This window comes from Buteo buteo, chromosome 19 (genome assembly GCF_964188355.1).
Source record: "Buteo buteo chromosome 19, bButBut1.hap1.1, whole genome shotgun sequence".
Lineage (NCBI taxonomy): Eukaryota > Metazoa > Chordata > Aves > Accipitriformes > Accipitridae > Buteo > Buteo buteo.
This window is the reverse complement of record NC_134189.1, coordinates 3,056,511-3,082,451: the sequence shown is the minus strand read 5'-3', so window position 1 is coordinate 3,082,451 and position 25,941 is coordinate 3,056,511. Positions and strand designations below refer to the sequence as shown.

General features: G+C 44.3%; 1 protein-coding gene across 6 annotated transcripts; it reads right to left on the bottom strand.

Annotated features, from left to right (window-relative positions):
- Positions 1-666: 666 nt before the first annotated feature.
- Positions 667-22,361, bottom strand: IFT27 (intraflagellar transport 27). 6 transcript variants are annotated; one of them, XR_012653554.1, is made up of 9 exons: positions 22,251-22,361; positions 18,807-18,886; positions 17,681-17,740; positions 16,957-17,016; positions 15,949-16,066; positions 15,528-15,637; positions 14,043-15,316; positions 3,359-3,494; positions 667-2,916 (listed from the first exon to the last, which is right to left on the bottom strand). XR_012653554.1 is itself a non-coding variant. In XM_075050950.1 (7 exons), the coding sequence occupies exons 1-7, from the start codon at positions 22,282-22,284 to the stop codon at positions 15,218-15,220; spliced, it is 561 nt and encodes a 186-aa protein (XP_074907051.1). In that variant the 5' UTR covers positions 22,285-22,361; the 3' UTR covers positions 8,680-15,217. The 6 variants fall into 6 exon arrangements, 1 of the variants encoding a protein (XP_074907051.1); XR_012653556.1 differs by lacking the exons at positions 667-2,916; positions 3,359-3,494 and adding an exon at positions 8,680-11,830; XR_012653552.1 differs by lacking the exons at positions 667-2,916; positions 3,359-3,494 and having other exon boundaries at positions 8,680-14,210; positions 14,386-15,316.
- Positions 22,362-25,941: the final 3,580 nt, after the last annotated feature.

The following is a 25,941-nucleotide window of genomic DNA, read 5'->3' as shown; positions in this document are numbered from 1 at the left end:
AAAAAACTTCAGCCGGCTATTCTGGCACTCAGACCCATCAGGCACCAACATCACATGTGTGGATGGGAAAGGCACTCTGGAAATCTGTGGAGCTCGTGGCTCCAAGGAAGGTGGGCTCCCCAGTTACTCTGTCCTCTCAAAAAAGTGTAGCACAGCCCTTCCAGTGATGCCACACAAGCAACCTGGCTGGAGCGAGTGGAAGCGAAAAGGGCTTAGGCCCTCTGAAAACTCACCCATCCTTACACACCAGGGTCGTTCAAAGAGGAGAGGGAGAGAAGGGGTGATGCTATGTGTTTTCACTTAGGGCTCACCTGTCTAGCCCATGCGGTTAAGTGTTTATTTTACTATTACAAATTGCTTTGGGTCAGGGTACGCTGGGCTGCGCAGACCGGGGTTGTCTCTGGGTTGAGGAGCTTGCTTCTGTTGGTGTCTGAGTCTCGTGAGACTAGTAGGGTGAGCAAGCAGTCACTGCAGAGATTGTGGATTTGGGCTTGCCGGGAGCCCCAACACTGTGAGAAATTACAGATTTCATCTGTAACAAGAAAAATCTTGCTGAAATATCAGGATTACCTATCTTCACATTTAACGGATGCAGTCAGATGCATAGGATGACGCAGCAGCTGGGCCAAACCAGAGACACTCAAACCAGTCCAGAACTATTGCCTTTATTACATATTTCTACAGCTTTGACACTTTGTCAAGTGATGACAGCAACAGGAGAGGGGCACGTTCTCCCCAAAGAAATTGCCAGTGTCAGAAGGCCAGGTTTGCAGGGCAGTGAGTTCTTTCATCTCTGGCTAAGAGGAGTGAGACCTATGAGGGCTCAGCACATCTCAGGATCAGGCCTAAACACGGCTTCCTGCCTCACGCTTCCCAATTTCCAGAAATAATTCTCTTCCTGCTACCCTACTTATATACTCTTAGGCCATTCACGATAATCCCTCTACAGTTCTAAATGCCACAGGAGAAGAATGGAACAAAGGCAATGCAAATGCCAGAATGTCCTGTGTGACTGCTTGTGCTGTGGCTAGATGCTGCGCTGAGATTTCATCTTTCCTACAAAGAATCATTAAAAATGATAATACAAAATAAGAATACGGAATAAAAACACTGTGGCAGATTTTTACAACAGTCGCATCTTACTGAATAGCGCAACACAGAATGACATCTATAGAAGAGTAAGGAGAGAGAAATTAATAGTCTGGAGGAAATAGAGAGATTTTAAATTACATTTTAAATTACTTGAAATGAGAAGCTGATGAGACAGGGAGCCGCAGGAAGTCTGCTTCCAATGGCAAACCAGGAGTGCTGCTATTTGTGGAGAGAAGGGGCAGTGCTGTAGGAAAAAAAGGGGCACAAGAAAGATGCAGGAAGGGAGATGAAGGGCACGAAGTCGGAAGCAACTCCATGGGATGGTAACAGAACTAAATAAAGTGTTTGTGGATTGAGTGCTGCAGTGGAGTTTTTGGCACATAGGAGAAAATCAGACAGCAATAATATATGAAAACCGGTATCTAGGAATCTTCATCCTGGGGAGGCCAGCTCAGAAGAAGCTGCTGTAATGAGAAGTAAAAGAGATAGAGTTGATGCAGCTGTATTCGCAGGCAGAGCAGAGGTGTTAATAGACAGATGCACCAGCAGAGGAGATGTTAGGAAAAATAAATTTGGGTTAGGGTGATGATTATAGAACTGGAAGCCAATGGGGCAGAAGAGATAGAATTGAGATATGGTGAAGAAAAAGAATGAAAATTTAAGAGATTTCACTGGAGAAAGTTGAAAAAAGTCACGTATCTGTACAGACAGACAAGCAGAGGGGGTGATCAGAGCAGTCATCACCGGTACCCAAAGCTGAGGGTCCCAAAGCACTTAAGAAACATTATTCACATCATATCTGCATGCTGGTGGTTTTCCTAGACCAATACAACAAACTAGCAAACTAAGGAAAGAAGATTTGTGGTTTTGCCAGAAAATCTCAGGTGGGGATGACAGAGATAGAGACAGAGATGGAGATGGAGGTGAGATAGAGATAGGCAGATAAATACAGATGGAAAAAGCCTCAGTGGTCCTCTCTTCTTATCTTCAGGTTCATATAACTTGAGGATCAACATAAAAGACAGTTTAAACATCAAATATGCAAATACTACAGGAGAGTCATCTCTAGTGTAACGCTGTGACTAGAAAGGAAGAAAGAAGAAGGGAGATACAGGCACAGAGGTCTAACAATTAATATGAGTAGGTTTCCATGCAAAAGTGGTGCTCATGCTGCCCTGGGAGTGCATAAAAATCTCCTGTGTTAGACAGGAGTGGAACGCTGGCAGGGACCATGTATGAGGTTACAAGGCTGCAATACATAACTCCCTCAGTTTCTGACCTATATCCTCTTCCAAGCTAACTGTTGTGCAAACAATTCATTTAGCCTCATAACACTCTTACAAAGTAACATGTTCATTAGTTTGCAGAGGCACTGAGGCACTGAAAAATTCAGAACAAAATCGCAAAGCCCACCAAAGCAAAAGTATTTGCACTGATACTAGTGAGAGCTGGGGGCTGCTAGAAATGAGTTGTGTACCCACAAATACCCAAGAAATCTGTTCCAGGCTGAGTCTTGAAGCTAGAACTCCTTTCCTTTCCATGCAAGATTCCTTTCTCTCATGCAACCTTTTCTTCCATTGAATGGTAACCATTGAAATGTTTGCTACTTGAAGATGGTTGGGGAAAAAAAGTGTCGTCTCATGAGCCCTGTGGGTTTATTTCTTCAGAAAGGGAAAGGCTTCCTTCTTTACTTGAAAGAGATAGTGGGAGAAGGCTGGGATTCCCAGGATGAATTTTCCGCCATGATGAATAGCTGGGATGTGAACTGTTTTGCCTCCCTTTCTCTTTCCATGCTGTGCTGAAGTTTGTATGTACAGCAGCCTCCTAATCAATAGGAATAGAAAAAAAAAAAATCAATGCCTGCAACCCATTAGCTCTAACAGAGAGCAGGCTGATAACAAGTCACTCTAGCTGGAATTCCAGTATTTGGTAAAGCATCCTCAGTGAGGATATATGGATACATATACCTACAAACTTACTGAATAAGACTAGTAGAGAAAATAAGTTGTGAGAACATTCCCCCTCCCACCAGCATGTCTATCCCCATGTATTTGCGTAACTATGTTAAACTAAAGATACTATTCCCCCCCGACCCCGATCCTATCCCTCATACTTTTCCACTCCAGTGCACACATTTTTCTATGCTTGATCTACAATCCCAGGCTACCTTCGTGCTGGACACTCTTGTATATAAATAAATACATGCCTCTACACACCCTTACCCCTGCATAAACCATACAGCATAGAAATCCAGTTTGAGACTCACTTATTCACAAGCATACAGCCATTCCTTCTCCTTTGCTGTATCCCCAGATCCTTCATGGAAATCCTCTTTTTTTCTTCCCATTCATATCCAAAACCAGGCACAGATAGTTCCCACTGACATCCACATATATCCAACCCTGGAAGCATATTCCAGGAAACAAAAAGTTGGTGAAAAGGTTATGGCACAGGTTTTGTAATCAGAATCCACTCTAAGGTCAGGGCACAGGGAAGGGTTCTCCGGAATGGATCAGAGAAGCAACGGGTCTCACTGCCCATTGTGCGTGAAATATGGGCACAAATAACTGCCTTGCTCCCAATAAAGCCTTTGTCCGTCCATCCACTGCCTATAACTAGAATAGACTCTCACTCCTGATCTGCCTCTCATGGAAGGGATGGTCCCTCCTGGTCAACTTCAGAATCCAAGAGTTTAAAAAGTCATCATTTCTTGACAAACCAGTTTATGAAACTCCTGTGCGGAAAGAATAAGGCAAGAAAGAGAAAGGCCTTGTTTTTTTCTGAACTGAAGGTTTTCGGAATCTTCCTGGTAGCATCAGCACAATCATAAATGCTGAGGGAGAGGTGAGGCCTACAGTGGGGATGGTTTGCGTTGACACTGATCGATATTCCGTGATATCAGGCTTTCTTCCAGTGTAAAGGGCACAGATGGGGACAGAGAGGAGGATCCTGTGCAGCCTCATCTATTCAGTATCACCATTTAAAGCCACAATCCAGCCCAAACACGAGCTTTTGCCATCTGGTCCTCAGCAGCCACAGAGGCATCCCTGGGGCTCCCTGTACGGGCAGACTTGCTCTCCCAGGTCTGCTGGTACTGACACAGGTAACCTTTCTGCAAGCCAGCGATACACACTTTTGTCTTCTTTAGGACATCCCTAGCTCTTCTTCTGTCAGATAGTTTAGGGTATCAGGAGAGGAATATTGAACTTCCAATTTCTCTGATGCTCAGTAATAAATCAGGGTTAAAAGAGACTCTTGAAGGAACACTCTAAGAAAAACAAGATAAATGTTCAGTCTCTGGCATAGGTTATTTAGTCCCTCTGACTTTTCAGTGGGACACATCAAGAGAAACATGTATCCCAACACCTATTCGGGAGTTCAGTGAGTGGAAAATCTTAGAAAATTCAAAACCAGCAGGTCCCACTGATGTCAGTGACAGGCTACCAATTTTAATGTGAGAAGGGTTTCTTTCTGTAGTCCCACATAGTCAGGGAGGCATCCCATGAGCTGTACTTGTACTTTAGACACTATTTCAGAGAAAGCCAGCTGGTGTGTTGTGTCCACAGAGCTATTGTATGAATTCCTAGGATTTGGTTTTACATTACCATTGTAACAGTTTAGGATCCCCAATGTGAATTCCTATAGAGGAAGTAGGTTAAACACATGAGATTAAGCCAGTCAGATGCTAGACTGGAGCATTATGGTGGTGCATGGAAGAGTATACCATGGATAGAAATTGTAGAGAGGTAATATTCTCTGCCTTGGGAATAGAGGCCTATTTTAAAAAGAAAGCAACACACATACATCTATTTAGGCTTCTAACTCCACGTTTAGACATCGAAGAACTGTCCTGATTTTCAGTTGTGCTGAGCAGTCAGCATCTCACATTGGTTTTGCAGGGATGTAGAGGCTCCAAATACCTCTGAAAATCTGGATTTCTGTTTTGATGTCAGATTGATTTTGACCTCATATAACAACAAAATTCTTAATAGAAATGAAATCAGAAGTCCCAAGGCCAAATGCTGGGCTCATCGGGATTGCCCACTTTCAGTCATTCACTGCAGCTACTGACCACCTGTGAAAATTTCTGGGAACGGTCTGAAAGCAGAGTTTACTCATACGATGGCAAATCATGGGAAGTGAGGAATTGACTGCAGAGCAAAGCAATTCCCAGCAGCACACTTGACTCATGCAGCTCCACCAGCCCAAGCTCAGGACCTTGATGATGCCTTTCTGCTGGCTATGTGGGTCACCGACCGGCCAAACACTCCAGCCCATCCTCCAAAGCTGTGGGGTTATGGTTCTCCTTTGTGCTTCTCTAATTTTTTTGCTCTGTTGCTGTCTGCTTTGGCACAGTAAGTCTGGCAGGAGGCACAGGGAAGCGTATCTCAGCCATGCTCCCCCCTCCCTGTCAGGGACACAGGAACATGCACGGGAGAAGACAGCTCAGAGCAGGAAAATGGAATCTCAGGCTGGTTGTTCCCTGGGTTAAGGGAGTGGCTGGGACATGAGCAGTCCCCAGTGCAGAGCTGGTCCTCCTCCCACGATGGCCGCTACTGCATTCTTTGACAGGACACTTTTCCAGGCTGCTTGTATCTGTTAGATAAAACTATTCGGTTGCCATCTTTCCAGTAGCCAGTCTGAAGCTACAAAGCACTTCTCTATTTCACAGACCACTGGGACTCTTCTCTGCAACTGACCTATATTAGTTATAAGCTTCATTCGTTCTGGCCTGCACTCCGCTCTCTTCTCCCACATGGAGCACATGCACTGCTCCTCCCCCTCAAACAAACACCTTTACACATCCAAGGACATTGTAAAAATAAAATGATCACAACCTGGCCCTCCGGGAACCTCGGTTTTACAGTTTGTCCCGCTCTGATGCCAACAGAATTCACAACCCAGTTCAAGAGAGACAGACAGTGAGTGAGAGAAAGCAGGCAGACAAGTACAGACAGGAGGAGACAGAGGAATCGGGGAGAGATAAAAAAGAGCTGAAGAAAAGAAACAGGGCGACCAGAAAGAATAAATCGCAACAACAAGGGAAAGCATGTAAACTAGGGAGTCTAGAACACAACTGAGAAAGGGCGATGGAGTTACAGGGAAGAGTAAAAATTTAAAATGATAGAAAGTTGAAGGAAGAGAGAAAGAAGGAGATGAAAAAGGCAGAGGAAAGAACAGAAGAGAAAAGAAATGGTCAAAGGGAAGAGGGGGAGGTCCAGTCAGGCAGCAAAGCAAGGTGGTGTCTAAGACACGAGGTGGAAGAATTAAGGTGCCTGTGAATTTGGGCGCTGCTTTTTCACGTCTCCTTTTCCACTGAGACTACACTGTGAGGAAAAGGGCAAGAGGAGGGGGTAGAAAAGGATAAATAAATGCCTGAGCTGCCATCTTAAACAGTTCCTAGTAGTCAAGCAGGTACCCTGGAAATAGGCAGTCCACAGGTTGCAAATGCTCAGGTACACATTGCAGTTCAGCAGGCAGGAAGCAGTCTGCACTAGCACAGTGGCATTTACGCTCCTCGGTCCACTGGGTCTGTCTGTGCACTGGCAGTGAGCCCTGCACACATAAAAATCCTTCTGTTTAGTACAGGGGAATTGCGCTCTGATCTCTGCCCTGCATCCTCTCTCAGGTCCCAGTAAAAAAACCTCACTCCCAAACACGAGTGCTGTTGGTCTCCCTTCTTCCCGTATGAATCCCCTTCTTCCCCTCTGCCTGATCCCAGTTCTCGTTTGTGCTCCGAGGGCTGCCTTGCCTTCCCGTGCCCCTCTTTTCCCCACGGTTCACCTCTAGCCTTGCTCTTTTGTTCCTCTGCTTTCTCTCTCTATTTCCTTATGGCTCTTCCTCCTCACAGTCATTCATTCAGCTCCCCCTTACACAGGCCTATATAAACACCCCCCCCCCCTTTATCTCCATCTCTGTAGTTATCCACTTCCCTATTACTGTACTACCTAACTGCCACACACCTCTCTCCCACCTATCCACCTGCCTCCACACCACACACCTGCCAAATCTGCCTGTCTTTCCTTCCTTCACGGCCTTTCTCTCGCTGTCCTCCAGCCAGTCCATTTGTCTCCCCCTGCCCAGCTCTTCTGTCCTTCCCTCTCTACAATCCATTCCTCTTTCCTTCTCCCCCACTCTGCCCATCTGTCTGTCCGTCCCCGCTTCCCACAGTTCTCTCCAGCTGATGCACATGTACCCCAGTCCACCTCTCTCCCCTTCTCCCCCCGCTTCACACACTTCATCTCTTTGTGTCTCCTACACACCCAGACCCACGCTTGCTCTCTCCCATACTGAGAGGAGGCGGCGGCAAAGAATTTGCTGCTGACCGCTGCATTGCTAGGAGGCAAACACATGGCCGGCCTTGTGCAGGCCAGTTTCTGCCTGAGTGCCCCAAGTCACATATCCCCAGCATCATCTCCGGCACTGGGAAAACAGATGGTATAATAAATGAGCGCAGTCTGATAAAAGGAGGAAAGGGTGCCTGCCTCGGATGCCCCTCGCCCGTGCAGAGACACACATCCAACATGGGCACCGCTCTCTCGCTCCTATACCAGTCCAGTTTCGTGCCAGAACTAGCCAGCTGAACAAGGCACAAGCCCTACCGCAGTACCAGATGGAGAGGAGAGGGGTAGGAGAGGGTGGTAGCGGATAGAAAGACCAGTGGGTTTTTTTTCTGACAGCAGCTTATAACCCCAGAAAAAAAAGTACATGGGGGGATCAAAGCAGCCTTAAGGTAATGGGGAGGGCTGTTAGCATGGGAGGTGTAGCAGAATTGTGGAGACATATGGTTATAAGCCCCCCATGCGCAGAGACAGGAGGAATAAGGCAAGAGGCATGGACAGCCTCTCTAGAGACAGTAGAAGAATCAAATATCAAAATGGTTGTGGACCAAGATGGCATCCAGCGATCACTTGTGTCTTCGTAAAGAAGGAAAGCCACCCGACCGGCAGTCTTAGCTGGGAGGGCCATCCAGAGCAATGACTTAGTCCACCTAAGGGAAATATCCCCAGGTCTCAGTAGGTGCAGAAACTACAGGACAGTCTGCATTACTCTGCTTTTGCTCATACCAGAACTGTCCTCCTGCCCTTACCCAGTTTCATGACACTGTCCAAGAATGCTCCTTTACCTCCTCTGCTACCTTCCTAGACATCTGCAACCAGAGACTTGCAGCATCCTTTCCTCGGCATTTACCTCAGTTACAAGAAACCCATACTTGTTACCCACCAGCGTTCCCTGCCCATCTAATGTTTTCACATTCATTGCAGCCTGATCTCTCTCTGCTGACAACAGCACTGAGAAGCATCATCTTAACCCTGTAAGACGTCTTTCCTAGACACTCTGTTCTGCTGTCCTTACAAGCTGATTTTATGCCTGATGCTTCAGCTGCAACCTGAATTCCAAAACTTGAGTTTCACAGTCCCCAAACTGAAGCCACCCAACATCACGAAAACAAAGTCCTAGAAATAGCACATAGTGGCCATGCACAGCTGTTAGACTAAGAGAAAGTGATGCTTCACAGGAATCAAAATAAATTAGCAAAAGCAGAGAAAGGAAACCAACACAGAAAAGAGATTCCTCCCATGCAGAGCTGAAGGCATTTTTTATTGTAGGTAATTTTATTCATGAACAGAGTGATTTCTATCATCTGCTTTACATTGACCTCACACACATTGCATTTTTCTATTTTTTTGAGGTTAAATATTGATATTCTGGGGATGTCTTCCACAGTATGAACTGATCATGAAGTTTTTGTTGTGAGATGTCAATGCTCAAGTTGCAGTGGACAATTCTGCTTGGTCAGGTGAGCAGATGAATATAATGTATTCAGGATGCTGCAGCACAATTAGGCATAAGTTTATGTGTTGTTGTTCCCCCCCCAGGAAAAAAAAAAAAAAAGAAAAAAAGGTTTAAGCAAATAGGTCACCCCACTTTCTGGCAAAAGAAAATAGAGATAGCGCTGGAACTAATTTGTGTTTTAAATGATACAAAGATGTGTAGGTAACAATTGTAGGCGTCTATTTCCCTTCACTCAGAAATCCCCCTGGAAGAACTGTACTCAATCTGAATTTCCAACATCTCTTTACACTCTTCCATCCTGATAGTCTGATAGTGTCCTTAGCTTACCTACTCTATTTTTTCTGGTCTCACCTGGATATGCTGACTCCAGCCACTGCTCCTCACAGCATCACAGCTTGCTGTTCTTATCTCCCCACACTACTCATAGGCTTATCATTCTGGATTCTTGCTATTGCCCTATCAAATCCCAACGTCAACCCTGTCACGCAGACTTTAACCCACCCTTGTTCTAATGCAGGCCCAACATCTTGAACTGAAACTGATGGCCACCACTGACCTTACTCATCACGGCTCTGAATTCCCCAAACTAACCTTGGCCCAAGATCTTGGCCCTGAAAAATCTCTGTTCAGTTATTTATTCTTACTATCTGCCCTCCCACCTGCAGTATCATCCAGCTCTACCCTGTATCCTCATTTTCCCTCAATGGCTCATGCAAAAATTACTTTTCCTCCCACTTTATTTCCATACATCATTCTACAAGCCAGGAAAAGCCTTACGTCTTCCCACTGCTAATTCCCACCCTCCCACTCCACCTCAGCAAATCCTTTGGGCTCTTCAAGAAGGGATAAAAACCCCGCTCTTTCCTACATATTCCTATTCCCCTCCTGCTCCTGCATTTGTCCTGTTGGGGACACAGCAGCTGACCAGTTCTGCTGATATACCTACTCTGCTCACAGTCCCTAACTCAAAGTCCTCATATTGTGTATTTTTCCAGTACTTGTGCAAGAAGATTACAGGCTCCAGATTCCTCCAACTGATGCATATCTGGCTGGAGGGAAACTCATCAAACTGACCCCATCCATGACCCCAGCTTGACATGTAGGGTCTGTCACATTTCCCTTTTAAACATTGCCAGATTTGGATTTGATCTCAGAGACTAGGAAAGAGAGCAATTCCAGGCTTCTCTTGACAAACAGCTCTAGGGGAGGAAATATGTGAAGCTGTGACAGAAGAATGAGAGAAAGACCCCCAAGGAGTGAAAAAAAACCACCAAAACTTCAAATCAGAACAAGAACAGCCAGTGTCTGTGAAAGTTACACTGCGGCAAGCTCTGAAGAGCCAAGCTGAGGCTGCCAGGACTCAGCTGGGGGTCTCCTGCCAGGAAATTACGCTCTACACTGAGCAACATCCCCATCTCTCAGGTGGCTTTGACAGGGAGTCACAACAGCTAAAGAGCCCTGAAAAGACTTGAGACTGAGTAGCTCTCTTCTTTCTCCCTCCCCCAAGCATTGTTGTTCCGGGTCAACAGAGCCAAGGGCAACTGGCACAGAAGACATTGTTCTCAAGGCAAGATGACAGCAGGAGGAGGAAATAGGATGCGAGAAGCAGAGAGATGATGTGCCCTTAGGCTAAGAGAGATGTTGAGGGGGCCAACATGGCCCTTGAAGAGCTCCTGCTCAGACTCCACCTCTGCTGCAGAAGGTCCTAGAAGTCCCTTAGTTCTAGCTTCCATGGAGTACCATCTGCAAGATGGAAAAATTACTTGCTAAGAACAAGCAGAGGTGGCTATTCTCCATCAAGAAGTGGATATGAGATAGGAAAAGAAGGACTGAGAATGCATGGGGAGAGAGGGGTCCCATCATGCAGGTGTCAGGAATAGGAATGTCTTCCTGCTAGTAGCAGATAATCTGCCATCACACTGCTGGCTTTATACAGGCAGATGAGACAACTGCAAGCAGTTGCCACCTGATCATAGATACGGTAATTATTAAAAGCAGAGCAGAGTCTTGAGCGGGGTATGGACCCCCATGGATCTGTGTAAGCACCAGTAGAAAGCAGTTGCTGCCTACAGAACAGAAATGCAGTGTTTTCCCTGCTGTCAGCACCTGCGTCAGGCTCCTGGTTTCTCTTGAGATACAGCTCTTAATTGGGATAGATTGTACGTTTTCTGCTGTAGCCAAGCCCAGCTCCCAGTTTAATTGCTAGTTTATGACTTAGCCTGTTTCGTGCTTTCCACGCTACTTCTTTCCCCACTTAATCTAATAGAATTATAGAAAGTATTGCTGGGAGGACCTCAGGAGGCCACACAGTTTATCCTTCTGCCCCAAGGCAGTATTTCATTTTCAACAACATCATGTGTCTTTTGCTATCAGGTCAGATCGGTCCAAGATGTATAGCGGGTAAAGAAATGAAGCTTACCCAAGGGAGTCAATTGGCATAAAAGACTAAATCCAGCCCTTTAAGTCACTGATGTTGTATCAGAAATAACCCTGGTCCAAATGGTGTCATTTATCAGATTAGTTTTCTGAAAGATGTCCTTTCTTAAGTTTTAAGTCTCTAAAATGAACAAATCTCTAGAAGAAACTGTTCTGACAGCCCCATTTCAGTATATTTAATGCTTTATTATGAACAGCAGTGACCACTCCATTGTTAAGACTGAACAGATCTTATCACAGTATGATCAGCTTTGAAACTCCTATTAACTCCCACAATAAAACCTGGTCTTTCTGCATTTCACTCCACAGTAGAATATGTCTGGCAAGACAAAACAAAACCATTAAAGCGTCTTTAATATGACAACTTTACACAAACGAATTTCCAGTAAAATTTCAGAATGTCAGTCAGCTTCTTAAGGTTTTTTCTTCCAAGACAATTTAGCTAAAAATTCCACTTTTGTTTTCTTTCGTCTATTAATCTCTCCAAGAAGAAATGTCTTGCAGCCTTGGGAATAGATAATGCAGAAATTAGAAGGATAAAAAAAAATCAGCTGGTGATGTATCAAGCTAAGTAAAGCAGGGCACAAGTGTAACAGGGATTCTGTGGAGCAGAACCAGGAGGACCAAAGGAAAGTTAAGAAGGAGGGACTCCAAGAAGGAAAGAATGTTTTTGTCTAATCAGAAAAGCAAGGAGGAAAAAGGACTATGTATCTCTTAAAAATGGTTAAAGGCCTGTTTGCTTCCTCCCCCTTCTTTTGAAATTTCAGTTCTGGTTGAGCTGGATCTCTTCTGGGTTGTAAACACCCATGCTGAGCACCTGCAGCACTACACAGCTGGACAAAGTAGGGGAGCTGTAAGAAGACAACAAGCTTCCTGGTCAGCAGACAGGCTTTCTGCCTTCCTCCCACTGTTCTCCACGGTGTCTGTAATTCAGACTGATGCTAAGGCTATAAGCAGCAAACATGCATCCTCACTCTACAGACGTGACCGCAACAGTTAGTGAACACATTAAGAGAAGCTTAATAACGGCTTCAGACTCTTACTCATCCTGCTTGTCCAGCTCACCTACTCACTACTCTAAACTCCTTAACGTAGACACAAAACTATTTTCCACAGCCTTCCCATATCCGGCTCCCATGGTCTCTACCCACTCTTCACTACTAGACTCCACAATCAAGGTCACAAATAAGCTAGGAAAATAGCAACAAGCATCACCTGCATCATGCTGGTATTATATAGGACATTAGCCAGGAAGGACAATATATTATGTTTTTAAAATGCATTTGGAAGGACTGAGATGGTTGTTGTCAAACATACCATTTTGAAAGGCATTAAACTGTGTCTACATTAGTGCTTGAAATATTCCCGTAAAAAGCAAGTTGGGCAACATGCTTTAGACACAACCTCTTTTCTAATTCTAGTCATGGCCTGTGGAAACAGGGAAAGGGGCAGTGGGTGAATCCCTACTGCTAGCTAATTAGATCATACATTTCCTCTCTCAGGCAATACATCTTTCCCTGCATGGGATGCATTTTTCTTCACTAACCTCTCAAAAGCAGCTTCCCTATAAATCACAAATCACCACTGCAAGCATTCCCTTAATGAGATCCTCCAGCTTTTGCATTCATTTCATAAAACAGTGTTCACCAATCTTCATCTTACTGGTGCATTTAGACTGTTTATTTGAAGTTATGGGAGGTTCTTCTGGTACAGAGAGATTGAACTCCCTGGTTAAAGATTGCATAGGATCCATTTTATCACCCATTCCCAAGGCGTTCACACCCCCCACATACCACGTCACAGGCGGCATACACACCTGGCATGCTATTTTCAATTTGGAAAAATATCAGTCTTGTGTTGTAATCACATCATCAATAGAACCAGGGGGAAATGAGCTACCAAATCAAAACAAACCTTCTTCAGACCTTTAACTAGATCAGCACAGCATCCGAAATAACTTTTATTCTTAATAGAGGTACTAGCACCTGCAGGCAAGACTCCACTCAGCCCATGTAAATCAACAGACACCCCCCAGGATTAACAAGACAACCCATGTAAGATACAAATGCTGGTAATGCTAATCCAATTCAAAAAAGAGGGAGTCTCCTAGTCACCCTAAGCCCATGGAGGAGTCCTTCCTTCTTTGGACGAAGCAGGGGCTTTCCCAGCTGGTTCTGTCTTTTTCTGAGGTGGCTTCTAGCAAGAGAACCTATTTGTTTTCTTTTCTTGTGGGCTGAGCTCCTACTTAACCTCTTTAGCTGGTATTCATGCTCCCTAGCTAATTCCCAGCATCAACACACTGTTGCCAGTGCAATGAGCCCAGCTGCTTCTCCAGATTCTTGAAGTGCTTCATAAACTCTGCTACAACATCTGCAGCCATATTTCTTATGTTCAATCCAATGTACTTTTTCCTAGCACTAGGCATAAAAATGGTTTCAAAATGCACATATAAAAGTCTTGAAACACAGATTCCTGAAAAGCCTGCCTGAAAAATCACTCAGTGCTTGCTCTCTACAGAATTCAGCTTCCCTTGCCCAAGGGAGGCTAACATAATCTGGGAGAAGAGAAAGGTTACAGTGTTGAACTTCTCAGTGTTAGGCTCAGTTACAAGGCAGTACCTCACCATGGATGCTTTCACATACTGCATTAGCAAATAGACTCTTACACATGCAACATCAGTACTCCACACAAAAGAGCAGTTCTCTCTAGGCTTTTACCTTTTCTGATACGAAACTTGTAGCCAGACACAGCTGAGTCAGAGTAACTTAGCCAGGCTGTCTTTCATCTCGTTTGTCCTGTTTCCACTAGCAACATCAGAGTGGTGGTCTTTAATCCGAAATTCAAGGACAAGCAGGGAAAATTTAACAACAAAGAGGACTCTGATTCTAGAAAGGGATTGAGAAGTGAACTTAATGAGAACACAGTATTGCCAAGTCCAGCTGACGAGAAGAAAAATGACACAGAACCACATAAGATGACAAAGACATGAAGAAGAAAAGATAATTTGTTTTAAATTTTGGACTCGTCTTTAGAATAAGAGAGGTATTCTTGCTATCTGACCCCATTTTGCAGATAAGCCAATCTGGACGTGACTGTAGGAAGTCCTGCTCACTTCAGGAGAGGTAGCTTCTTGAGAAACGCTGGGACCAGCAGAGGGCACTGCGTCACCAAGTGACAGCGGTACAGATGCGAGACGGCTCACACCAGGCTGTGAAAGTGAGCCACGTTGAAGAAAAGGAACCAGATTCTAGAAGTCAGAAACAAATATTAGTCATCAGCTTATCAGTCCTGCAACTGATAAGAATAACACTGTTAAAACAGGCCTCAAACTATGGGTACTCCTAGAAACACACCTAAATCCAGCCTGGTCCCCACACATCTCAGTCTCCATGTGTTAATTTTAGGGCACAGGCCTCCTACCAAAAATGCTTTTCAAGCAGCAGGGCCAAATCAGTCCTGCCCTGCAACATACATATCAAGGTTGGGCTGCTTAAGTTGAAAAACATCCTGTCAGCTTCCTCTCTTCTTCTCCAAACCTCTAAATCCTTGCCTGTAGCAGCAGGAAGTCTGTTCAGACAAGAGACATGACAGTATCAAAGCAAAGAGCTGGCAATTTCCATTCTGCCCTCCCCTTTTACTTCCCGCCTCCTCCAACCTAGCAGATTTTCAGTGAGCAGAGAACCAAGTCAGAGGACATGAAAGGAATGCTGAGGTAGCAGCTTCAGAAGAGTGTCTTTCCACTTGCTTATTTCTAGTTTATTTTGAATTACCAGAAGATGACCATAAAGAAGCAAATAGCTCATCTTTTTTTCTTCTCTCTGTATTCCATCCTGCAGGATTCTGGGCTCTAGAAGAAGCTCAGAGGGTAAATCAGTCATACCAGTCATGGCCCTCAAGCTAGTGAGTGAAAAGTTTCCACTTTCTCTTTGTACAGTTGGTGAAATGACTTTGCCAGGATGTGGAAAGGGGCCTCAAAATTTTTCATCTCCTTCTGTAAAGAAATAAGAAAGTTGTGAATGACAGATGGAATAAGCATTTGACTATTTCTGCTCTAACTGCCTCACAAAAGAGAGATTACAACTGAGGGTGAGTTAGACAACAAACAAGTGGAAGAGAGCCCCCAATTATCTTTCTTTACCTGAAAGAGAAGAAAACTTTACAAACACCCACTTCCACAGATGGTGGAAGGAGCAGATACTCACCACTGACATCTCACAGTATTCCAGGCCATGTTTCTCAGCCCACTCCTGTGCTTGTTTCTGCTCCACAACTCGACGACCAACCAGGTCTGTTTTATTCCCCACTAAGACACCTACAGAAAAAAACCCATGAAACAGGAAAAACAACAACCCAGAAATGCTGACTTGTTAGCAATAAAGGCTGGAACATTTGTAGAAGTAGCTGAAAAAGTTGGAGGCGTGGAGAACAGTCTACAACCACCTAGAAAAGGTTCCACAAAGGAAACATACTCATGCCTTATCTGCTTTGTGATAAAAGCAAATGGGTTGGAAGAAGCCATGCCTGCCCTTGGCTTAAAATAAATGCTCTAGGCCACATCTCAGTGGAAACAACTGCTGTCGTACAAGAGGGGAGCAGATAACAAGAATCTCACTCATTCCTTACCTGGGATGTGCACTCCAACTGCTTGAGCCCTCAGCTTCTCCAACCACTTGGCACAGTTGTTGAAAGACTGCTCATTAGTGACATCATACACAAGGCACAGGACGTTGGGTTGCTCCCACTGCACAGCAAGAAAGAAACATTGTCAGCTCTAATGAAACTAATGTGGTCAACAGCCAGTCCGTGAACACGGCAAACACAGATGCTAAGACAAAAATAAAAAGCCTAACATACAGGAATCCTATGCCCTGGATGAGGTTTCACATTTCAGTTGAGCTGACTAAATGGACAGCTGGCACTGGGAGAGGTAAACTTGCTCTCTTTCCCCATTCCTGTCTGCATGGTCCTGCTCCTTTATTTGTATTGGCTCTGGCACTCATCTGATCCCTGGGGAAGCTGATTCTTCATGCTGAATTGGCTTCTACAGGGGTCCCTTGCAAACCAGACATAGTGCAAGGGCAAAAGTGGAATTACCTCTCGTAAAGCAATGAACCATTAGGTTGCCTTAGCCATCCTATGAAACCTCACATCAATTAATTGATTCTACCTCTCAAAATGAGATAACACAATAGAGAACTGTACAGGTAAGGACACAAATGTGTGAAGGAAACAACCAAGGGCAGTGTTATACTCAAGGACAAAAATGAGCCCTGTTGGATCAAACACATCACTATAACACAAAAAAACCCCACTGTTGGTGTAGCATCAAAATAGATGTTTTTATAAGAAATAAAAATAACTTTAACCAACCGTACACAGCAATTCTCCGTTAAACATTCCTATTTCTTTTGTAAGAAAACTGAATGACTATCTGCTTTCCTTCCTCTGGAAAGTATTTATTCTAGTACTTTTACAAGTTTTAGAGAGGTAGAACAGGATGCATTGGCAACTGAGGTAATTGCTCCCATTTACACTGAAGGCAAAGTTTGCTACATCTGCCAGACTGGGGAGTTCAGATCTTCAAAGCAAAAGCACTTCTTTGGAAGAAGAGGACAGTTACATAAGACTTACCAGTTTCTCCAGCATTTCAGAAAATAGATCTTTTCCTGCAGAGTCAAAAATGAAGAATTCCTGAAAGCAGAAGCAGAAAGAAGGCTCTTGCCAGGAAAAATGCAGTGTAGGGAAAGGTTTTGAAAGTAAATACCGGAACCTGTAACTCCCGCATTCAGTACAGCAGTGTTGTGTCCCTAAGGGACAACTTCCCTGCACTGACAATACTCCAGATAGTATGAGAAAAGAAATAGCTATTTTTCATGTATAACCAATAAAAGGGTTACCTCCAAGGCTCCAAGTCTGGTTTCCATCCCTACTGGAGACAGAATATGTGGAGCAGGAAAGTAACCTGTGCTATTTATACAAAATTATACACGTGGTCCACATTCCACTAGTGGGAGTATAGGGCATTAAGGGAGACCCTAACAGGTAAGTTCCAGCTTCTGTAGTTCTAAGAAACATGAACTAAACCTGAGTGCCCTAAAGAACAGAACAGATTCTTAACAAAGCTGGCAACAGCTTTGGTTTAAGATGTCATGTTGGATAAAAGTATGTAAAACTTCTATTTTTAAGATTAAACTAACCCTGGAGTATCAGCAATTGTACATGATCAGCCTCATTTCCTTAATGCAACTTAATGGCTTTATGAACATGCAGAGCGATCTTCCACCAGAATGAGACTGAAGTGAGGTTTGAGCTCTGGATGTCTTTCTGACCCAATTTATGTCACAGAAAAACTCACCACACTATCACTTGTCTCCGGAACTGATACAGCCTTCACCAACAGTTCTATGCCCGTTGTCTGTCAAGAAAAATCAGGAAAACAAGGATCAGAGGAGTTTTTAAGAGCCTGTCCGACTGTATACCAACTATGCATTGGACTGAGGCAATTCTTGTGAATCATTGCAATCCCATCAAACATAGACTGCGGGGAACTCCTCATAACTCTGGTAACATACTCCCACCTACATGTCAAAGCCAAGTAGATCTGCTCTGATGGAGCAAAAAGACAGAGAAGAACCACCATCCAGAGATTTGCTTATACATAACTAAGGGTACTAGCTGAAATCTGCAGGGTTACGTTCACTATCACATTGCTGCTCTAAAGCACGCCTTACAACGTTTTGCACCAAACATGTGATCAGCTAACATATGGGACTGAGGTTATTTGTGCCTCTTCTACCTTTTATCTTATTCTGCTTTGTAGCTTGTTTGTTTGTTCTATTTCTATCCTTAACTTCTGGTTTCCTTCTTTATTTCAATGAATAAACATATTTTAGGGGATTTTTTCTCCACACTCATATTTTCCTTTTTTTACTTTACTTATATTTACTTTTATTTTTATCCTGCTTCTGATTAGTCATCACCATTGATTCTCACACTGAAAGACTGCAAACTGTATCCTCTTCATCTGGGAACAGTTTCTGTAGATTATAATTATCTTGGGGCTATGCAGCACATCTTCATGTTTGCATAGTGATAAGCGCACTGTCCACACGCACACTTAATAGTTGGAATTAAAAGCTTTCTCCTTCAGCAATGCTTTTTCATAGAGCACTCCCTAAAGAGGGAAGCTCTCTAACACCACAAAAGATTGTGAAAACATTGGTTCAGCAGGAAAATTATAAAATTAAGTAAATTACTCTGCATTAAGTTTCAAAACCAGCACTCATGTAATGTAAAGACTTACAGAATAGTAAATGGTTTCTCTTCAGAAACTAGGGTGTAAGAGAAAGAAAACCCTGTAAGACCGTATCTTGAATACCTCAACTTAAAATCATATTATTTATTTTGTTCTAGACCTTCTTAGTTTTCTCATGCAACTTAGAAAAGTGTTGGATAGCAGTTTGAGCCCGTTGTATGCTTACCAGTGTGTAGTTCTTCTGAAAATGAGCCCCATCATTGCGGAACATCTGGGCTAAAGCACTCTTCCCCACAGCTGGATCTCCTGCAAAACCAAAAACATAAAAGATTTTTGTTTCATCTTACAGAATCTTATTTTCCCTCAGTTCTGTTGCCATAAGAGTTTCAATGCTGTAAGTCTGAATACAGGCAAAATAACTGTCACAAGAAGCACAAAACAATCTAAAAGGTAATACCCATGTGAGGAAATTAATATTGCCATTATGCATAATAGTGTTGACATCAGATTTCTGCTCTATGAAGGACAGTAAAGGGCCCCCAGATCAGGGTGGAACTGCTGTTTGTTCTAAAATTCATGCCTACCCTATAGCCTTTACCTAAGAATTAAAATTTCCCAGGTATGTTGTCATGTAGAGAAAAACACGGTGTGATAAGGGAGACTGGGCTGCAGAGGAAGCTACTTCCTCTCCTTAGATTATCCATTTCCCCAGATTCAAATCCTTCTTATATACTGAATTTAGGGAAGAGACAGGTCATTTATATACTACAAAGCTGCTTAAGCTGGTAACATTCCTCGATGAACTCTTCCTGCTGACCCTGCTAAGAGAGCAACTCTTGCTGACTCAATGCTGCTGGTGGCTCATTAGTTGCATCCTGGGCATAACAGAAGCAAACGTCACTTGGCTGGAGAGAAAGAGCCTGCTGATTCATCCCTATATGGAAGGAAAACCAAAGGACTTTAGTTTTTGCTCTTCTAGAGCCAAGGCTTTCTGGTACGGCTTGCACAACATTTCGGGCAAACCTGGCAGCTGCCTGCTTTGGCCTACCATTACAAAACTCTGTAAGATCCAAAGCAATGGCAGAGGACTGCAGAATTCACATATGCCCATATCACTCCATGAAAAAGTATCATAATCCTTGCAAAACAAAGACTTAACTTAATGTTCCCAAAGGGCTTATCCACTCTTCACATACTGTCTCAGTAGCCTGGATAGTTCAAAGGACAGGAACCAGGAATTAAATACCTCAGTGGTTCTAGCTTTACCCTTAAAGGAACACTCATGGCAGCCAAGCCTGGAATACAAGTCTTTTACCTTATGTTGTTAATACATAAACCCAGAAATGGGTATATTTTGACCCTATTACAGCTTCCTAGATGGTGTTTTGAAGGAAATTGGTAAAGCTATCTGCTCATGTAATATTATAGAGTAGGAAGGGTGTTTTGGATAGTGACAATTGCTCCTAGATGCATTAACCAAATGTAGTTCTTGTTTAAACATTTTTAGCATGCTTGCTTACTTTGAGCTGAGTTGGGCTCATAATATTTAGACAGGAAAATGTGGTAGTCAGCTTGTTTGTTCCCTGATCAGTTCAAGCTTGTGCTGAAGACAACACTCTGTTCTGAGTGGAAGCTATTCTGTGTTTCAATAGACAATTAGATCCATCTTTGTAAAATGAGATAGAGAAGCATACATTGCTCCAAACTGTGCAGGCATCATCCAGTGCAAATTTTGAACTAATGTGTTGCCTGTCTTCAATTTGCCAGCCCCAGTTGTTCTTTTCCTCTTCTTACTCTTTGTCATCCTCTTAGCCCATTACATCACTACACTTTCTCAAAGTAAGTTTCCTTGCCCTTTTCATTTAGTTTGGTCTCATCTGCCAGTACTGCACCCCACAGTATTTATTCCATCCATATTTCTGTTACTCTGCCAGAATCTGTAGTGTGTCTCTAAAATGCCTGCTACTGCCAACTGTCTTTCTACAATGAAAACCTTTTCGGAGTGTCTCCATAGTAAGCTTAAACAATAATATCTTCTACTGTGTGTCTGTAAATCATCCTTGAGATAATACAGGAATTGTTTTCTATTGTCAAGTTAATAGACTTTCTTTTGCTAATAAAAGCCCTTTTCCCCTGTTGTTCTCTTTGACCTTGGTGCAGGTCCCAATACTGTGAGCTACTCTATTCTTCCTAACCATTTCCTTAGGTAGGCAAGAGTTCCCTGTTCCATCTCTGATGTTTTTGCTCCTACCTATTTAATTGCATTTTCTCATTCCCTTTAGGTTGTTGTGGTTAGTCATCTCTTATGTCTCTTTCACTATATTGGTCTATTCTGCAAGAGGGAAGTTATTTTGCCTGGTCTGCTTCATTAATTTATTATTTTTAATAATACATGGATATTATTGTAGCACTTAGGAGAACTACATATGGGACAGAACCTTCCTGTTGCATTGTGAACAGAATTGAAAAGGCAGCTCCGGACCCCATTAGGATTAAGCACATAACTAGGTCATCCAAAGAAAACCTATATGAATTTAAAAGGGTAAAACTTGAAAGACTTAAGCAAAGCCTATGTTTTGGGACCTGGAAACTTCCAAATTGGAAACAACGTGTAAGTTTCAAATCTAGAAGACAGGCAAGATGCTCATGCTGTCCACAGTAACTGTCAACAGAGGCACAAGGGAGACTAATTCTTTTGCATTTGCCAAAGATCACACCTGGCTTTGTGCGAGTTGATGGTTAGCTACTTCTGAGGTTAAAAAAGAAGGCAAACATCTTATTCTGGATGAAAGAAGACAGGTTTGGAGCAAAGAGTTAAACCTGGGACTTGTCTGCACCCAAAGGTTTTATGGATTTGTGCTTCTGGCTGAGGCTGCATAGAGCTTCAATGTAGAGGGAGGGGAAAAACCCCACATTTTTTTCCCGCAGTGTTAACAGTCAGCTGTACTTACTTTTAGCACCTCCATAATCCATCCTGACAAAATAGACTGGTGTCTTCACCTCACTTTTTTTCAGGTTAACCTCTGGTTTGCTTGGGGAAAAAGATGCCTCTGTGAACTGCACATGCTTCATCCTTCTACTCTTTGCTAAGACTCTACCCTCCCATCACCCTCTCAGAATCATCCCCATTTCTGACATGAATTTTTCCTCCAGCACAAAGGGAGCCTCCCGTATGAGACAGGACTCCCTGCTCCCTTCACACTTTCCCCATCCTCAGCCCACCTTTCAACACAGCAAAAATAATCTTTTTTTTTTTTTTTTCCTCCTTTCCTTCTTTCCGATCCTGTCCTTGCATTTGAGCTGGTCCGACTACGCTTCACACCCTCCCTGAAGACAGCTCTTGATTCTCCACATGTGGTAGGACGGAGAGGGTACGGGGTGGGTAACGACAAACACCATTCCCACCGTTCCCGTCCCGAGGGAGCTGAGGTCCCCACCTCTCTCCTGTCGCCTCTTTCCCCATCTCTTCTCCGTCGGGGCGATCCCTCGACGAGGAGCTGAGAGAAACCAGGCCGCCTCCTGGCGCGGCCCGGCTCCGGGGCTCCCTCCTCTCTGAGGGGAGCCGGGCGTCCCAGCGCCGCCCCCGCTGCTGGCCTCGCCCCACCCCACGGAGCCCGCTCTAGGCCCCTAAAGCCAGCGAGGCGGACGGGACCGGACGGGCCGCACTCACCTGCCAGGAGGCACTTGGCAGCGAGTTTCACCATCGCCCCGGCCCGGGGAAGGCGGCGGCGGGCCGGGATGGCGGCAGCGGCTGCCGCCACCGCGCTCTGCCGCGGCCTTAGCAACGGCGCGGCCCTAGCAACCGAGCGCCCCGCCTCCTTCAGGAGGCCACCGCCCGCCCAGCTCGGTTGGCTGTGAGCTCTGCTCATCAATGCTACCCGGGGTTGTTATTGGTTCTGTTGTCTTTTCCCGCCCACCAAGCGTCCTGTCATTCAAACCCGACCCCCCCCCGCCCCTTCTGGTAGCTAAGGCGGGGCCCCGCGCTCAGCGGATGGCGCCGTGGCGTTACGGGGGCAACTGTGTAGCTTCTGCCCAGCAACTAAGTACGTTTTCAGGAGGCGGCTTGTTATTGGGTAGAACACAGGGGACCGTACCACGGAGCCGCAATTGACCCACTGCGGACAGAGCAGAAAAAGATAAAGTTACGGGCAAAGAGCTGTGTAATAAGGACGCGGCAGCACGCAGAAGGGAAAACACAAGTGAGAGCGAGGGAGAGAAGCCGCCATTTCCTGCCTACGATCCCACGGAATGCGATCGTCCGTGCGCAGGCCGCCCCCCCCCGCACGCCTGGCTGAGTGTCTCCTTGCGCATGCGCGCGAGCACACGCTCCTCTTTGCCCCCCCCCCCCGCCCGCCGCCCTCCTGTCCTGCGGAGCGGGAACGCGCTATTCTTCTCACCCGCCCCGCGCGGGCTGCTCTGCGCCTGCGCAGACGGCTTAAAGGCGGGGGGAATAAGGCGCGCGGGCTGTGCGCGTGCTGTCGGCCGTTAACGGCAGGCGGGCGTGCGGGCGTCCGTCCGTCCGTCCCGCAGGTGTGAGGAGCGGGCTGGCTGTGGGGCTCACACAAGGAGAGGTCAGGGGGTTTGTGTCCTGTCAGCGGCTGTGGGAGTCCCGTGATTTGGGTCACTTTTACCTCAGGGCTTAGAGCTGGAGTCAAATCGGAGCGGGAGTCGGAGCTGCGCCCCGTCTTTGTTCTTTGCTGTTTGTAAATCGGCCAAAAATCTGAATTTCACGGTGTCGGTTGGGTCAGCATGTCTAAAATAGCCCGTTTATGAGGCCTGTGTGTCCAGTGTGGAAATTGAGCAACGTTTCTCCTCAACCTGGGCCAACATTTGATGGGTTATCCTTTCCTCCAGTTCATGCTTCTTGCTTTTGACTGTGTTAACTGTTCCCTCAGGGAGACCTCTCTTCTTGTTCAGCAACTTCTTAGTTGCTTTCTTCTTAGTATCTCAGAATTTTGTTCTTTTTTTTTCTCTTTGTTATTTTTGTAGTCTTTCACACTGCAGTAGGTTGGTTCCTTTAATTATTTGTTTTTCTTCTTTTTCAAATATTTTTACTAAGATCTCCCTTGACTACTCTTAAACTATTTCTATGCCCTATTCTTAATCTTTAAACTAATCTTCTGTCTTCCTTAAGCAGTCCAAGTCAAACTTAATGGGTTTGGGTTAGAGCTGAAAAAGCAGACTGTGAATCTTCCTGTTTTTTCCCCTCCTTCCAATCTCTTGGAAGATCTTATGCTGTTAGAAAGCGTGTCATTAATAAAAACCAATACTTTCTCAGGGTATAAACTTGCTACACTTTAGGTTGTTTACTGTGGAGCACAGAATCTGCTTGCTATGAAAAGCAGTATGTAAGCTTGGGAAGAAGAGAATAATGCATCTGTATTTGGGTTATAAGATTGGACATTCCAAGAGTAGAGTTGGTTGAAAATAAATTTTTCCAAGTTTTATTTTAACCACAAGGTAGTGCCTGCTTAGAAGGCAGCTTTTTTGGTCTTTTCTAGTATGAATGACCCATTTTACATGTTTGAGATTATGTGACCTATCTGCCAGATATGTAGCCAGACAAGCAAATAATATAAAAATAATAAGTACCTATAGCAAAATGAAGGGAGTCTTTTATATGCACATAAAAAACATATTTTCTGTGAGAAAGATATGGAAGGGACTTCTCTAGCCTGAGTGGGCAGAGACTTTAATTGTAGATGATGACTGTAGTGAAGTATAGTGATGGAGTCAGTTACTAGGGGTTCCTTTAAAAAGGAAAAGAAAGATTAATCCTTGGTCTCATTATTGCTTTCACTGTTTTCTTTTCCATTCCTGAATCCTCCATCATATAAACCAGGTGTGCGGTTATTGATGTTCTCCATCACTTATGTCTAAATAGCTTACCTCCTTTTTCATCTTTTCTGCCTTCCACTCCATCCTCCAAGAAATTCCCTTATCTCTGTGTTGTTCCATTTTTGTGATCTTTGCAGTATCCTTTGTTGTCTATTTGTAATATTGTCCCAGTTTACTGACAGGTCTGTATGCAAAGGCTTTGAGGCTCCATTATGATGTACTTGAGATTTATTGATCGTGGCTGTAATGTAGTAGTATCCATCAGCATTTACTGAGGTTGCAAACATCTCTACCATTTTACACTGGGATCCGTGTAATAGCATAGATTATGTTGGAAGTGAGATTTTTTCATTGCTATTGAAAAATTCTGCTTGAAATCTGGCTATCTCCTTTCTGTTTGCTACTTTCCTATTAGCACCCTGGTCATTTGTCCCATTCCCTCATTTCCTAGTTACCTCTGCATGCACTTGCACATAGAGCTCTTAATGGACTTGTGTCCTCTCTATTTCCACTGTCCTTTTGCCCCACGCTTTTTTTTTTCCCAATCTCAACCTTTTCCTCTGCCTGACTTCTCGCAGGTAAAAGTTGTTCCCTTACTGGCATTGACAGTGATAGATTAAGGATGGAATTACTTATCCACACCTTGTAATCCAAACAGAATCACAGTCTGCTGTTAGCAGTCCACAGGGGTTGCTGCTGAATAAATTGGAATCTGGTAGCTGTGCTCACTGAAGCTTTTCTCATCTTGAATATGTGAGAAAGAGGGGAAGAGAAACCCTGTGGATTTAAAAAAACCCCCAACAATAGAGGATGATGTTTTTACCCTAGAGAAGTGTTTATTAGGTTAAATCCTGTATTTACCAGCTAAGGAGAAATAGAGCACTCTTTTTATTCACACATTTCATTTCTTCCTCAAATAAAGCAAGATTCCTGTGAGTGGGAAGCACCCATTCTCTAGTGTGAGCAGGATAAGTTGCCCTGACAGCCACAAGACCCTGAAATTTGAAGTCACATTCGTCTAGGCAATGGTCACAAAACAGCAGTTAAACTGCACGGGTCTATGTGCGGCTCACATTTCATCAGGCTACAGAAGGCAGCGATGGTGGAACTGCAGCTCCAGTAGGAGCAAGGAATTTCAGAAGCAAGGTAAGCCTTTACCATGAGGATTAAACCAAGGTCATACAGTCTTTTAGATTGATATATGGCTTGTGCTTCAGATTCTGTTGGGCACTGTGCAGGTCACTTCATTGTCTCCTTCACAACATATACTGGTTAAGAAGTGATTTTTGTGATGCAGAATTCGCTAATATTCCTAGGACTTGCTTTTATAGTTATTCATGTATAGATGCAAACATTCTGGATATGTTCAGGGTTGAGCACGTTACAACCTGTAACTTGAACGTACTGCCTAATAAAAGCTACTGAGGAAGTAATGTAGCTTTCCTTCAAGTAAGCAATGCCTCTTAGGAGGGCATTAATGTTGAGGAAAGGATTGAGTAGATCTTTCTGGAAGAAATCTCTTA

Excerpts from the sequence above, each read along its gene's own strand:
- IFT27 (XM_075050950.1), bottom strand. The coding sequence starts at position 22,284 with ATGGTGAAACTCGCTGCCAAGTGCCTCCTGGCAG. Across the intron at positions 18,887-22,250 it reads TGCCAAGTGCCTCCTGGCAG|GAGATCCAGCTGTGGGGAAG; the intron begins GTGAGTGCGGCC and ends TTGGTTTTGCAG. Across the intron at positions 16,067-16,956 it reads CTGAAATGCTGGAGAAACTG|TGGGAGCAACCCAACGTCCT; the intron begins GTAAGTCTTATG and ends CTTGCTGTGCAG.